At 40.3% G+C, this 16,524-nt stretch overlaps 2 protein-coding genes across 2 annotated transcripts in view; one reads left to right on the forward strand and one right to left on the reverse strand.

The window, feature by feature from the left end:
* Positions 1–2,897: 2,897 nt before the first annotated feature.
* On the reverse strand, positions 2,898–3,752 carry LOC129773968 (uncharacterized). The gene has a single exon (XM_055777647.1). The coding sequence runs from the start codon at positions 3,750–3,752 to the stop codon at positions 2,898–2,900; it is 855 nt and encodes a 284-aa protein (XP_055633622.1).
* Positions 3,753–8,894: 5,142 nt separating this feature from the next.
* Positions 8,895–16,524, forward strand: part of LOC129773969 (uncharacterized) — a 50,011-nt gene continuing 42,381 nt past the window's right edge. Inside the window, exon 1 of the mRNA XM_055777648.1 lies at positions 8,895–9,257. Within this exon, the coding sequence (XP_055633623.1) occupies positions 8,895–9,257 (363 nt within the window). The remainder of the gene's footprint in view (positions 9,258–16,524) is intronic.

Raw genomic sequence — 16,524 nt, forward strand, 5'->3', positions numbered from 1 at the left:
TAATCGAGTAAACCCCACTGAAGGCTAGCCCCAAGGAACCATTTACGCGATTTCTGTTAACGAAAACAATTTTGGATGAAAATTAAAGACTTGGGCCTGTTTTGTCTTTTTTTACTCACAAGCGATCGGACGAAAAAACTGGAATCGTCGCAATTGGGAATACAGTTGCAGTCCAAGGGTTTCCGTTTCTCGTCGTTCAGTGTTATAAGTTTTTCTGTAAAGATAATTTGTGCGTTACTATGTAACTATTTGATATGTTCATAATTACCAGCGTTTTCACCCAAGCAACGAATCCCTGAAAAATCACAAATCCGATATTTTTTACCGCGTTTGCCTGTAATATAAAGATTTGACAACGTGGATGATAATGTTTGTACGAGTTTTTTTTTTTATTTGTGATTGCTTTTATTTGTGATAATCTCTGATCATTCCATAAAGGTATGGTTTGATGATGATATTACAGCTATGCGTAAAAGTTATTTTGGGAATGTGTACTCTTAAACATGAAAACAAACAAGGTTTCTAATAGAAAGAACAGAATCACCCATTTGTAGCACTTGCAACGTTAAGGCGGCATTCCATCTATTCGGCTTGCTACATGCTACAAGTCAATGGGAAACAACAATGGATGCTTACACAATTTTTTATTTTGTATCCACCCTAGCCACTACACAGTAGTATGCGAACACTCACTACTCCAACATATCTGTTCTGATGTTATTGTTTTTATGATCAAAATTTTTGTTGTTCCATTAATGTGGTGAATTATGGTAATTGTGAATAAATGACATAGTTGCTCCAATATTGTCGTACATGTCGTGTTACACACGACGTACCGATCCGCAGGCCATTGCATAAGACCAACATTGTTCGATAAGACCAATTACGTCGTGAGAAGAGACACTCCAATAAGCAAGAACCATTGACTTGTAGCATGTAGCAAGTTTAATAGATGGAATTCCGTCTTTAGGGTCACTGTAGAACACGTTCTACTAGTTTGCCCCCTACATAACGGAGCAAGAATTAAATTTCAGATTGCGGACAACCATAGAGGAGGACAAACTACTGGAATTTTTAAAGAGACAGATCTAATAAATCTTATAAATAAATCTTATATTTATAAGAAATACGTGTGAAATTTTGCATGTGGGTTTTAAGTGTTTTAGTTGAATACACTTAAAACGATCGATACTTTTTGTGAACCTAATTTTTTCTTAGATCATTGGTCACTGTATTCTGTGGTATAGCGGGTGGTTTTGTTGCTTATAAATATTCAAAAGTATTGCTTTGAAATTTTATGTCTATCCTTGGCAGAACCGACACCTTAAGCCTGGGTGAAACCGACACGGTTTGTGTTTCAAACACCGGAATGCGTCCTTGTTTGTTGTAGATACCTTGTTTATGTTTGGAAGGCAAAGCGTAATCCAACGTCTACGGATAGATATGCGTCCTTGTTTGTTGTAGATACCTTGTTTATGTTTGGAAGGCAAAGCGTAATCCAACGTCTACGGATAGATATATAACTTCCGACTCTAATCATTTCGGCGCACAAAAACAAGCAGCTTTCCCTTCCATATCGTATCGTCTCCTCAACATACCAATGGAGAGAGATCATTACATAGCGAAGAAAAATAGAATTTACCATGCTGCAGAGCTGAATGGGTACGAGAGATGTTTCGTGGAGAAAATCCTCCGAAAACACGAGAAGATGAAACGGAGAAAAAACAGCCCCACATTAGAGCCTGAGAAGGAACAATACAAAAGGATCAGCCTACCGTACTATCCCAAAATAACCAACGCAATCCAGTCTATATTCCGCACCCTCAAAGACCTTTTGTGCAACCTGAAAGATAGTATTCCACCGGATGAAAAATCAGGGATCTATCAGATTCCCTGCAAAGACTGTACTAGTGTATACATCGGTCAAACATGTAACATCGAGCCCGAAACCGGTCGACGAAAAAGGTAATTTTAACCCTTCCAATGTTTGTAAGGATTATAAGTGTTGTGTTTTAGTTCCGTGTAGCATCTCGTGAGTGAATAGTGATGTCCTTACGTTAGCACAACCAAAATTAAGTGAAGCAGAGAGAACTGGACTGATATTCAGTTGAAAAAGCCAGATCCAACGTTGAGCAGGGCATGTCAACAAAAAAGGCAGTTAGAGCTCATGGCATCGCTCGATCAACGTTCATCGACCACATCTCAGGTATTTTCCCCGACCAGGAGATGGAGTTTGTCCGTCATATGCTCGATTTTGAAACCCATTTTTATGAGATCCTTATTACCGATATCCGTCGTCTGCCATTTGAATTGGAAAAAAACAACGTGGAAGAGGTTTTAATAAGAAAAGGACATTTGCTGACGGAGATTCCTAGATCGAAAGCCGAACCATTCGTTCCCTAAACCTGAGGCAGTATCAGCTGCGACAGTTTTGGGTTCAATAATAAATCAGTAAACAGTTCTTTTCACAGGTGAAATACATGATTTTTTGTTGTCTTCGCAACCCATTTACGTATCATTTGCAACTATACCCTCTCTTCAAGTGTCCTCATAGTGTATGGAAAGGGTTTTTGTACTATTAAATTATGGTAACAAGTTTTCATTCGATTTTCTCAAAATGTCGGTTTTACCCAGATAGTTTTTTAAGGAGTGACAAACCTATATCCTCTGTGAACTTACCTATGTTTCTGTAAAAATGAGGAACACAACCACACAATCTTTCAGCGTGGCGCATTCGACACTCCATGCGGCAAAGATTATAGCTGTAAACCGGACTGAACTCTAAAATATTGCTTTCGTCCGTAAAGCGGCACTGCCTTTGCGATATCCATAGTCTGATCAATTTAGAAAAAACAAACAAAATTTAACTATCAATCGATTCCGATTTTATCACTAATTTACTCTTTCGCGTTGGACGAAGTGAAAATTTCTTGTGCAGATAGTTCAACCGTTGTGAAGAATGCTTCGTAGAATGAATATCTTTTCTTGGAGATCTCCGGGACCTCCATATAGCCGTGGAAATATACATCATATGAACTTTTTAATTCATTCAACTGAGATAACACCTCGCCATCCAGAGGATGAATCACAGATAACGTTGGTAGTGGTACTAAATCCCAGCGTTGATTCTTCCAATATTCGCGGGAACTGTATATTGCCATTCTTGAGTTCACCGCGACACATATCCCCGTTTCCGTGACAGTCGGTTGTAATTTTACGGGTACCGTAGTTCCACTACTGACCGCGAATTGCAAGGGCAACGAAAGATTCATTATCAGGTCTAAATAATCTTCGCTCAAGATTCCGTATGTTCTATTCATTGGTAATTCCAGAAAAGTTTCGTACGTCACATTTGCCAGTTTAACAATGAATTCTCTAAAATCCACGGCATCCTCGTTTGTAGCGAACTTTTCCGAATGCAATTGGATGTACTGGTCGACTTTGACACTATCAATTCGGATATGGGGGCACAGTGTGAGGCTAGGAAAGCTTGTGTTCCAAAAATACATATTGCGATCCATCGAAACCACCATCGGCGATGTTTGATACCGATACAATATACGCTGAGCTAGTGAGATCATTCCGAAAATTCCAATCGCAATGCAGCATATCCAAACGATGCGTTCCACTGCATGGAGGCCGTAGAGAACCAAATACTGAAGACCGTGGGCTGTGTTAGTCTCCAGGAAAAACACAATAAATTTACGCGTGTGAGTAATTAGACGCTGGATAACGTTTCCCCTCTGTCTCATTTTTATTCGTTAATATCTGAGGACGAATCGCGACTGAGTGATTTACCCGGTTATTGACTGGCTTTCAACTTCCAAATATACTATAATTTGGCTGTTCAGCAGTATGTAATTAGTTCAATTACGTGACATGTTATTCAAGATGTTTCTATCATTAATTCATCAAGGTGTACATTTTGTGTTTCGTGTCATTTAATTTATCCAAATGGCCTTCCTACGAACAATGATATACTGTAACTCAAATGACGGTTCAAAAATTTCTTTTTTACATGACTTATTTTTCGATGAATCATAATATGCGCGGGAAGTGAGTCAAATTACCAATTTATTTAGAAACTAATTATTTGCCATTACAAAAGCACGATTTGAGTTTTTTTTGTGTCATTCAGTTTCTGTTTTTGTATGATGATGAAATATGGGCGTTTACTAAAGTGCTGGTACTAGAGAAAGTCAGAATTCTTCAACAAGAAACTATTATGTATCAGTCATATTATAAAGTGTGCTTAAGGTGAAGGTGGAAGGAAGCCACAAATGGCTGCCCATTTCATTCAGCTCCCTCCCTCACCCCTCGCCCGAAAATCAATAATTTTGCGAAACAGTGTGAAGTAAATGATCGTTTTCACACATTCCCATCAAGTAATATCAACCAAAATCTTATCTGCCGTCGCACTGTATAGTGAAAAACGTCGGAAAACTCGAGCTAGTGCTCTGAAAGTTAAATATTCATTTTTCAATTTTCTGCAATGGTTTTGTTTATATTGGTGAAAGCATAGTTATTTTTTCGACACTGATGCCAGACAACATCATCGAAACAGATATAAAAACCACTCAATAAAATATTATTCCTGAGTCATCCATGTCATGAAAATCAATAAAATAAAATTGTGTTGATATCAATACAATTATTATTTCTACGTTTAATGGGTCTATAATGTAAGTTTTAGCAACTTTAACATTGGTTAAGCAAATTGTATTGCAGAGCTCGGAACTCTGCCACGGCTGCCTATGCCTTCAAAAATAGTAAACGGAAAAGTATTACACTCAATCAAAATGCCTCGGGCTAAGGCTCTACAACGTGAATATGTGAAAACAATACGATCAACGAAGGAAAATTTTAAGGAACTATTAACATCGAGTTACTGTGCGGAAGAACTTGTTAATACCAAAAGAGTCCCAATTCGTATTTTCTCATGTTACGCTCGCGTATAATTAGCATTTTAATTCATATGCAAATACACCTTCTATATATATTTATATTTGCAATTGTTCATCGGAACACATCGTTCATACATTTTACTTTAGTGTTGAATTGATATTTTTTTCAAATGTATTCTAAGACTCGTGTCAGAGAAGCGCCACACGGTCTGATAAGTGAATTGATCTATTTACGTGTGCTTTGTGCTATTACCCCATTTTTACACGTGGTTTTACCTATGCTACTACAATGACTTCCTTCCACTTCCACCTTAAATGGTATAGTTCTGAAGATACTGGGAATGAATATTTAGTTATCCGTAAACACGTTTTTTTCTTTTTTTGTTCATACATTGTATTTTTTTTTCAAAAATATATATTTTATTAAGGCACATGTGGCGTTAGCCTGACGGGGCCGGGAGTCCAATATTTTGACAATTTTTGTCTTACAACTATGTTAGTAATATGTAACCGATTACTCGTGGTTGACTCGAGGTTAGTATTACAAGTGTTCTCATAATTGGTATGTTGCAGTCTTCGATGCTCTGTACGTGTGCCCGACACGGGATACTTCCTATTGGGATGCAGCTGACCATTAATCAGCAATGCCCCCTAGTCTGTACCCCATATCTAGCGTGGTGCGTCTTTCTCAACTCGAGGAATCCAGGATAGAATGGTCACTAGCCGACGCAATCATCAGCTCGTGTAGAGTTGTCGTGAGCGGTACAACCTTTGGCTCTTGTTGAATGATCAGTGGACTGCACAACCTTCGGCCCGTGCATCTGTAAAGAGTGTGTGTATGTATTGCCGCGACTAAGTAAAAGTTTATCGATCGGATAGGAGGGATATGAAACGGAGACACAACAAAGGAAACATCATTAAACGTTGACATCGGCGTTTCTGAGGAACAGGTATAGATGAAGCAGAAGATCAGGATCCCGGCTACCTAAGTTATCCCGGACGGAGATATCCGATTGTCTGCCTTGTGCTCTCAGTGCTCTAGAGAGCTGAGAGCGAGCAGCATGGAACCGGATACACGACCAGACAACATGCTCGATGTCGTGGTAGCCATCGCCACAATCACAAAGATTGTTTGCTGCGAGCCCAATGCGATAGAAATGCGCGTTTAGGTTGTAGTGATTGGACATAAGCCGAGATATCACGCGAATGAAATCACGACCTACATTGAATCCCTTGAACCATGCACTCGTCGAGACCTTAGGGATAATCGTGTGTAACCAACGACCGAACTCATCACCACTCCACATGCGCTGCCAACTTACGAGCGTATACTGACGAGGAATGTATACATTGTATTATTTTGAACGTTACAATTTGTATGGCGTTCTTTATCTGTTTACTGACCAAATTAAATGCTACGGATAGTTTTATTAACTTATTATCTTTTGCTAAACGTTAGTTCATGCAGGAACATTGAAGGCGTAAAATACCATGATTTTTTCTACTTCTCATGATCAAACTTTCTTGTGCGAGCTTGACTCGAGTCATTCCATCGAATAAATTTATTTAAATATTACAAAACCAAAAAAAATTGTTTTTTTCCTTTACAAATACAAATATTAGTTATTGGGTGTATAATCCTGAAACGTTTGAAGTTTCACTTAATAATCATCTTTTTACGTCAGTTGACACAAATTACATGTGTAGTATCATATCTTCAGAACGGATCACCATCTTGTCAGCCTGTATATGAGATGTATGATAGAGAGCATGTCCACGGCAGGTGGAGATGATTTTCGAGACCGATGTTGGTTTTTTTTTCAATAGTCGTGTAATGCTCTGCCTCATACTATCAGTCGTAGGAAGGAATAACAAAAACGTGAAGTCACTGTAAGAGTTATGTCCCATCGAGGGAGATGACTCCACACATTTTCGCTCTTCTGGGCCTTGATATTATTCCGAGATTGGCTCCTTTCAATGAACTCGATACCAGTGCCGGATATGACCGTCGATTACGGTGAGGGCTACGTACTGAGTACAAGGTGGCTCTCTATCGAAGGGGTTGGTTTTTTAATAGTCACAAGTGTAATGCTGTACTGCGTAAATAAAGCCGCAGAATGAATTATTGAAATAAGAGAAGCAACAAAGTCAAGACGCTTGTCTCTTGACTAAGGAGTCTCTCATTTTTCTTTCTTTTCATGTCCTATTCTTACCATATTGTATATTTCCTGCGCCTTTGTTCATACAACACGTATTCACCATCATTTGCTACATCGTACCTTCAACCAGTTATGGTATTTTCACTGAAATGATACACCCGTGCGAGAATGTCATGCCTAACTGAGGATACAGTCATCACTCACCAAAGAGAAATCATGCGCTTTTCCCGTTCACCGGCGAATATATAAAGAGCCAGTTTGCGCTTGTTGGGAGAATTCTTGGTGCGAGTGAGTCACAATCTCTTACACTCTCTTTACTCTTGGGAGTCCGAGTGTGCGAAAACCTGTGCCAAGCACTGAAGTGCGCTGATCACTTCAGTGCTTGGCACAGGTTTTCATTCCTGCCACACTGAGGAGTACATTGAAGAGTAAAATGAAGAGTGCAATCTTATTCGACATGTAATCTACACGCATGTTTCACTTCGGTTCACTTCTTTCAGCGAACCACAGCGCTCAGTTTATTGAAAGCCACTTCTGTTCTTTCACCTGTTTGCATTCGCCAGAGTGCACAGGTAAAAGTTGCCATTTAATTTAAATTTCTTTCCGGTACACAGAGTATATGGACATCACTACCTCCAACTGAACTTAAGCAAGGCGCCTCTATATATACCGGGAGAAACAATCGTATGAAATGTACTTTCAGCCATATTGGAATTGCTGTCGGTATTGTTTACAAACAGCTCTGGTGAAAATCTCTACCCGGTCGGAAGAACAGGAAAATCATCAGAACGCTGCCGGCGGCTCTCTACAAACTGCTACGACGCTTATTCGAACGATGCAGAAACAGAAAGGAAAACATTTCATCTTTGGCAGAAATGATGCCATTTAGTGTGCTGGAGAGTCAAATGCGCAAATAATGAGCTGTTTCAAAAGCTTAAACATGGTTTGTATGTATGCGTGCAGACATCTCTTTCTGTTTTCTTTTCTCATTTCATTTAGGATTGTACCAAAAAAAAAAGTCCATACGACGTCAATGGGGATCGAACCAAGGCAAGCTGAAATGCAAAGCTATTTTACCCGACCACGCTATGCACATGGCTAATGATGCTTCAGCAGTTGTTCAGCAATTACGTGATAATATTGCACCTTATTATAAAATGATGTTGGGAAGTGTTTTCTAAGAGTAAAAAAGGAGTGCATGAAGGAGAACAATATCTATCTCGGTCTGGGCCGTGTATGTGGCGGAGTATGCGGAAAGTTTATTTGTCTTTTGTTTCGCTCGCTCGTATTGATTTTATATTGCTGTACCATGTGTATTATACAAATGCTTACTAGTATTTGTGAGTCATGACATTTTCTGTTATGTTACGTCTCTTTTAATGTCATAAATCGGGATGACAAAACATGAGCTAAAATCAATCTTGGGTGTACTCTTAGCGAAGAATGAATCTGATAAGCTGCTCATCCCTCGGCACGAATACCTTGGAATTGGGATTATCCGCACGATTTTACACGATTTTACAAAGCTTGGGGCTAAGTTTTGATTCCAACGCTGCACATTCCCGGGATTGCGACCGGCAATAGAATTTCTCAATGATTTCATGTTTCCAATCAACAATCGTGGCATTCTACAGGCTGAGGAAAAAAATTGATACGGGTTCGAAGCAAAACACAGATCGGTAAAAATTTTGCAACGCACCAATATTTCAATAAAGATTTTCCGTTATTCCGTCTAGATTGATGTCTATATTCTGCAAATTTTGGCAGCAAATATTATGACCAGCAGCAGGCCACGTCGCTGCTCGAATTTTACTTTGTTTCTTTAGCAAAAATGGATGATTTGGTGAAAGGTGTGGTTTCAAATCTATTCCTGAATGCGTTCCACAAGCTTCAAATTCTCAGCATAAATCCAGCCTACACAGCCCGAATTCGAAATGAAACTGAAAACTATTCGATACAACATATTTTGGAACAAACAATTCACGGCCTTGAGCTGATATATGTTCAGTTTTACAGCCACGATAGTTCCGGCTCTAGTTCCACTGAAGAAACACCATACGTCACTCCGGCCAATTTGAAACTTGACAGGTCCTATGATGGAACTTTTCTGACAGATAAAGATAAATTACGGGATTCAACAAGACGGCTGAACACATTGAAGCGGCTTAATGATGTACATAGAACTGAGTTAACGGTAAGTTCGATTCAACAATAAAAGCAGTATTACATAGAAAAACGAAAGAATGGCTCTGAGCATGTCTCTGCTCTGAAAACGGAAGATTGAAAAAAAAATTCTTGAAAATTAAAGTTTCTTTGATGCTTTCAAAATTACACAACTGGCTTTCGTCAAAAAAATTACTCGTGAATTTGAACTCGACAAAAAAATTAGAGGAACAGAGTGTGAAGTTTTAACTCAAACTTTGGAATGTTTTACGGTCATTTTTTTATCAGGGTGTCTATATTAACTTAATTTTACTAACCAGCAAAACCAATTAACCTTTCCAAGTAGCTTTCATTTGATTGCTGGAGCGTTCCTATAGAACCTATCTATACAGAGATATTTCTGTTTGAGTGAAAAATGGTTGCTTTGATAAAACAATATTTTAATTTTTTGCATCGATTTAAAAAAAAGACACACGTTTGTTGAAGTGAATTAAAAAATAATTTTGCAAATATTGCAGTAAGTTCTAATGTTTGCAGGTGGATTCTCAGCCTAGTGTATCCTCGTTTTTTAGCCGATCGATGTAAGTTTGGAATAAATAAGGAGATCACTCCATCGAAAATTGTACCAAAAACAACAAAATGCTATGCGGACCATCAAAATGAACGCGAGGCATTTTTTATGTCTTAAGGGGGTATTCTAGTGTAGAAACACCAATTTCGGACGTTTTTTGTGCTCCGTCAAAATGAAACAAAGAGTATTTTGACGTAGGACTACGTCTAACCGGAAGATATAGGGGGTGAAATGGAAATCTAGGCACTGAACAAGTAGGAAAAAATGCAAGATTTGGAACGCTTATAACTCGAGCATTTCCCAATAGATCGCAAAGGTTTTTGCATCAATTGATAGGAAATATATCTACGCATCTATCATAACGAATAACATTTCATTTTTCTTGAGATAAATAATTGAATAATTGTGAAATATCAAGCATTGTCAAAATGCACTATGTGCCCATTTTTGATTGGTCCATTTTGTGCTCCTCAAATCGTACCGACAAAAACGGGCAACCAGAGCAGCAGCGAAATAGAATGAAGCACGATTGGAAAGGAAAAAGAAAAAAAATGAGGGAAACATTGGTCGCAGTCTCACACATGCGTAATTCTCGAGCCAGCCAGTCAGCTTAAAAATCCCCGCTCCGCTGCCGTAACGATCATTCTTTGTGTGGACACCGACTGGACAACATCGTTGCTGGACGGGCTGGACGGCGAGGGATCGAGTGCCTTTCTCAAGGCAAGAGGGCGGAGGTGGTAGCGCTGGAGTAAAGTAGAGTAGAGTTTTCAAAGGGCCTTTCTCAAGGCTAGAGACGAATGAACTGTAAAAGTTTAAAGTCTCTATAATACAATACCTTCCTTCCTTCCTTCCGTAACGATCATTCTCATCCAAACCGTACACCACATCGGTTCGCATCACAACACATCAACAAACCAACCCAAGCAGCCATGCCTGGACATGGTAAAGGAGGAAAAGTGAAGGGAAAGGCAAAATCCCGCTCGAACCGTGTTGATCTGGAGTTCCCCGCAAGGGTAGCTAGGCCGAGCGCGTTAGTACCAGTGCACCAGTCCACCTAGCGTTATATAGTTTCGCCCGCCGGAGTGATCGAGTTAGCTGGCAAAGCTGCTCGCGACGATAAGAAAACCTGCATTCGGAATAGAACACATTCGGTTCTGTGGACATCAAGACAACAGGCAGTTGCAGCGAGTGGCGAGTGGCAAATGCAATCGCAAAACGGCATCAGGTAGCAGAAGAAAAAAGTTTGTTCTTTATACAAACTGCTTTGGTGGCAAATCCAGAACAAGGCGGCATCGAGGGCGTTTGAAATGGTTTTTTTCAAAACCACGAGTATTAAGTTTTCTAAATTGGAACCATTCCATAAAACAAGGCGCTTTTCAGGGCCATTAAACCTTCCAAAAAAGAGTTTAGGAAATAAAGTTCAATGCTTTCTAAAACATTATCCAAAATAATAATAAAACACAAATTGATGTTTTCATAATTTGTTTGCCAGGATCTGATGAGTATGTGAATTTGGCAGTTGTTCTGAGCTTATTGATAGTTGGGGACTTTCCTGATTATTCAATTTTCACCAATTCTTAAATTGTTTCCAGATTGAAAGTACAGTAATCTACAATTAGTTCGACATTTAGCTAATTGGACGGACATGTAATGCGACTTATTTAGTTGGACATTTTTGTAAACATAGAGATCCAAATTATGACCCCACATTGAAAGTCGACACTGTACCACTGTCATCGCAAATGTTCAATTACAGGTTAAAATTACCTCCAATCCGATACTGAATGGTGGTAATGCGACGTGCCATTGAATGTAATTTACTGTAAAATATGTCACAAGCTGGATGGGAAGAAATTTTCCAACTGTGAAAGCTGTGGCGAGTGGCAAATGCAATCGCTAAACAGAAAGGTTTAGCCGAACAAGATGGGGATATCGAGTGATAACAAAACAATAAACTCTTTAGATTGAAGTTAATTTTGTGATCCTGAAAAGGACCCTTTTTAGCCTACATGTGAATCCAACGAGTGAACAAATCGTAATGAATGTATTGACGTAGGACTACGTCTAACCGGAAGATATAGGGGGTGAAATGGAAATCTAGGCACTGAACAAGTAGGAAAAAGACGGGTGGGTAATGTCGGGGACATAACCGGAGTGACGTAGGACTACACAAATGGGACAGCTTTTGTTAAATATATATTTTAAATATATTGTTTTTCTTTCTTCTCCTACGTGAATACCTATCTACCTGAAAAATGGATTAGTTTACTGTTTTCTCTTTATGAATATATTGATGGTTCTGAAAAGAACCTTTGGTGTTGTGTTTTTGTTATCACTCGATATTCCCATCTTGTTCGGTTAAACCTTCCTGTTTAGCTATTGCGTTTGCCACTCGCCACAGCTTTCACAGTTGGAAAATTTCTTCCCATCCAGCTTGTGACATGTTGTTCAGTAAATTACATTTAATGCGACGTGCCGGAGAAACACTTTGCCACTCACTGAAACTAATTGTTGCCTTGATGAGCGCCGAACCGAAGCTGCTCTGTTCTTGATGCGGGTTTTCTGATTGTCGTGAGCAGCTTTGCAAGCAAACTCGAGCACTCCGACGGCCGAAACTCTATAATCGCTGTTAGGTATACTGGTGCTCCGGCACCAATCCGTTCGGCCTAGTTACCCTTGCAATCAGCAATCAGTGAATGCGACCAACAGGGAACTGGAGACCTGCACGGTTCGAGTGAGACTTTGCCTTTCCCTTAACTTGTCCTCCTTTGTTACGTCCACGATGCCGATGCCGTACAACTACACGGGTTTACGGTTTGAAAGAAAATAAGATATTTTTTTGGGGTCCGCGTGTTTTATACTCTAGCGGCACACACTCACAGGATAGAGACAAATCGGCTGACTCAGCCAGAGGGGCGAGTCCAACGAGACGAACGAATGAGCGTTAAAAGGGAGCGATGGCAAAAAAATACATCAAGGTGCTACTGACATTCAACCGATTCGGACGTGTTTTTAGCGCCCTTGTGAAAGAGTACGGAAAAATAGGAGTTTTCTCGCACAACTAATCAAATGCTTAAAGCAGCCTTTCTGAAGGCTTGATTAGTCCTAAATACAAATTGATTTTCAGCATCGCAACCCGAGGATAGCAGAAGAGGATATCAGCAAACGTTCACTGCGGTGGCGGTGCTCACCGGTTCGCCGGAAAAAGCGCGCGCTTTTTCGGCATCACGCCCCTTTCTGGATCGGCGGAAGCCGTTCGAACGGCATAAGCTGTGTGATAGTGACTAGTTTTTGGTAGTGATAATTATTAATAATATTTTAAAATATATCCGCATACTGACGGTGAAGTGAAGAAAAATTCTAAAACGAAAATTTTATAGTGAATCGCTCGCGTTCTTTCGAGCACATTGGTGGTTCTTATAAGTGCTTTCAAAAAAATAGTGCGAATTTCTTGGTACATATCCGCAAGTGATTAGCCCAATATTCAATTTTTTCATAAAGTGCTCTGCAAAAGAAAAATCTTTTCTCCGGCTACACCTAAGGTGTAGCCGACAATCAACATGGCTTCCAGTAGCTCAGGGCCTCCGAGAGGCCGGGCTACAAACCTCTATGAAGGTAAGCCAACCGAAGCCACCGCTCCACTTTGGGCGGACCCATCGAATGGCAACCTGCAGATACTGCTCTTGAGGGCTACAGGAGACAAGGCTCTCCCATCCAACCCCTTCGTAGTCAGCAAGACTATAACGTCGGCAATCAAAAATTTCAATAACTTCAACAGTGCCAAACCACAGAGAGACCAAAAAAAGAACCTTCAATATATTCTTACCACCAGGGACGAGGAATCAGTAGGTAAGCTTCTTCAAATTAACAAACTTATTGACAACACACCTGTAGAGATTATTTTCCACCCCACCCTAAACCAACGCAAATGCGTGGTTACATGCAGAGACGTGATTAATATCACCGAAACCGAATTGCTGAAAGAGCTTTCCGATCAGAAAGTGATCGATGTCAAGCGAATCACCAGAAAGGAAGGAAGGAAGAAGAAGGAGAAGAAATTATCCTCACAGCTACACTAATCATAACGCTTCGTGGAACCGTTGTTCCCGAATTCATTTATTTCGGTTTCATTCGCGCTGGGACTCGGAATTACTATCCGAATCCAATGCAGTGCTTCAAATGTTTCAACTTCGGACACACCAGCAAAAAATGCAAGCGTGAGATTCCGCATTGCAGAAATTGCAGCAAAGAGCACCCCAAAGATTTTGATTTTAAATTGTGTAATACACCAGCACTATGCATTAATTGTCAAGGGAACCACTCCTCTTCCAGCAGGAAGTGCCCCGTATGGCTAAAAGAAAATGAAATCACAAAAATAAGAATCGATCGTGGTATCTCTTACAAAGAAGCAAAAATCATTTCCAACACCCAAAATGGTCCAACTTATTCGAGCGTCTTGCAAGACAGGCTCAACATTCGGGAACCAGTAGCTGGCTGCAAGTGCAAATGCAGCTGCGCCTCGGCCGTTTCGGCCGCTTCTAGTCGCGAAAGCACCCCCTCAATCATAGACACAACCATGACAGAATCGTCTACTGAAAGTTCAACAACCGAATCCGATAGTGAATCGGTAATTTCAATGGATACTTCTGAAGGCCTGAAAAAAAACAAAAGAAAAATTTCGAAAGGTTCATCCTCAGATTCAGACCCAAAATCTGAAGATGAAACCCAAACTAACAAAGACAAGAAAAGAACAAAAAACGATCTAAGAACTACACCACCAACAAATAACAACTTTACAACACCAACAAGAAACAAAAACACCAACAACAACACACATCAAACAAAAAACAACAACAACAACAAGGCACATTCCACAAAAAACAACACACACACAACAAACTCTCCAAATACCTCTACACCAAACAAGAACGACATCAATACCTCGAAGAAAGCTTCTCTTTCCAAGGGTAAAGGACCATCGAACTAATCCTCTTTGGATAGTTCAAGCATACACACAATTAAGACTTAGGAATTAGAGTTAAAAACACCAACACATTCACTCCAACACAGAAATTCGGGATACAATGGAACATCAGAAGTATCCGACGAAATATTCTAGAATTGAAAATGCTTATTTCAAACTCTAATCCCACAGTCATAGCCCTTCAAGAAACTATGACTCCAAACAACTTCGATAAAAATTTTATTTCAAAGTACATCACATACTATAAAGAGGGTCTCAACCCCTCAAAGCACGGAGTCGCAATCGCAATCAAAGATGGCACTCCACATGATCTTCTTCCCATTACCACTGATCTTCAGGCAGTGGTAGTGCGCATTAAACACCCCTTTCCAATCACCGTCGTTAGCATCTACATCACTAATGATTCCAATCCGAACACTCTACGCGGCCAACTGGACCACCTGTTCGCCCAACTTCCCGCCCCAATCGTGCTTATGGATGATTTCAACGCCCACTCATACGCCTGGGGAGGTGCATACCTCGATCGAAAAGGATCCATCATTGAGGATTTCATATCCGACCATTCTCTTCTCCTTCTTAACAACGGCCAACACACCAGAACCCATTATTCTGGTACTACTTCAGCCATCGATCTCACTATAGTATCAGACAAACTATCTTCAAAACTTTCTTGGAACATCCACGATGATACTTGCGGAAGCGATCGAATCTTCACTTCCTTCGGCCAAACTTCTCCAGAGTTTTCAACAAGGCCAAGATGGAAATTTGAATACGCTGACTGGGCTGGCTATCAGTTTGACATTGAAAACCGTCTCTCCGCTAAACGAGATTGGACAGCCGAGGAATTCTCCAAAGTTGTCCTAGAAGTTGCAATGGTGCACATCCCCAGAACCAGTGGCATCCCTGGCAGGAAATGTGTCCCATGGTGGTCGCATGAGCTGAAGGCAGCGATCAAAGGTCGACGTAAGGCCCTACGCAAATTAAGAAAGGCCCATCCGGACAGCCCACTGAGACCCACTCTGCTTACAGAGTTCCAAAGGGCTCGCAAAGAAGCTAAGACTGCTATCAACACAGCCAAGCACAACAGTTGGGTTAAATTCGTCAACGAAATTAATCCCAACGCGTCAACAAAGGAGTTATGGAGTAAGATTGGCAGGCTTCATGGAAAGAAAAGAAGCAAAGAATATAATCTTCTAATTAACGGTCAATACACCAATGACCGGAAAATCATCGCTAAGGCGTTTGGAGATTTCTTTGCTTCCGCCTCCTCCAATAAAAACTACGACCAAACCTTTCTAACCCACAAAACGGAATGCGAAAGAATTCCCATCGATTTTCATACCGATGTGGAATTTGACTTCAACAAAAACCTCTCCCTCAAAGAGCTTGATTGGGTACTGAACAAAGTCAAACAAGGATCCACAGGACCTGACCTGACATCAGCTACCCTATGCTTAAGAATCTACCCCATCTCGGGAAAAAAAGCACTTCTGAAGCTCCTCAACAAAGTCTGGGACAGTGGAACCCTCCCCAGTTGCTGGAAAGAGGGTTTAATGATCTGTATCCCGAAACCAGACATGAACAATCATCTTCTTGACAATTTCCGCCCCATCACTCTCCTAAGTTGTGTTGGGAAAGTCTTGGAAAAAATGATCAATCGACGCTTAACGACTTTTCTAGAGTCAAATAAGCTGATTGATCCCAGACAATTCGCATTCCGTGCGGGAAAAGGTACAGAAGATT

The sequence above is a fragment of the Toxorhynchites rutilus genome, chromosome 3, assembly GCF_029784135.1.
Source record: "Toxorhynchites rutilus septentrionalis strain SRP chromosome 3, ASM2978413v1, whole genome shotgun sequence".
NCBI classification, from domain to species: Eukaryota; Metazoa; Arthropoda; class Insecta; order Diptera; family Culicidae; genus Toxorhynchites; species Toxorhynchites rutilus.

Bases quoted from the DNA above. Each gene is read 5' to 3' on its own strand.
- LOC129773968 (XM_055777647.1), bottom strand. From the start codon at position 3,752: ATGAGACAGAGGGGAAACGTTATCCAGCGTCTAATTACTCACACGCGT.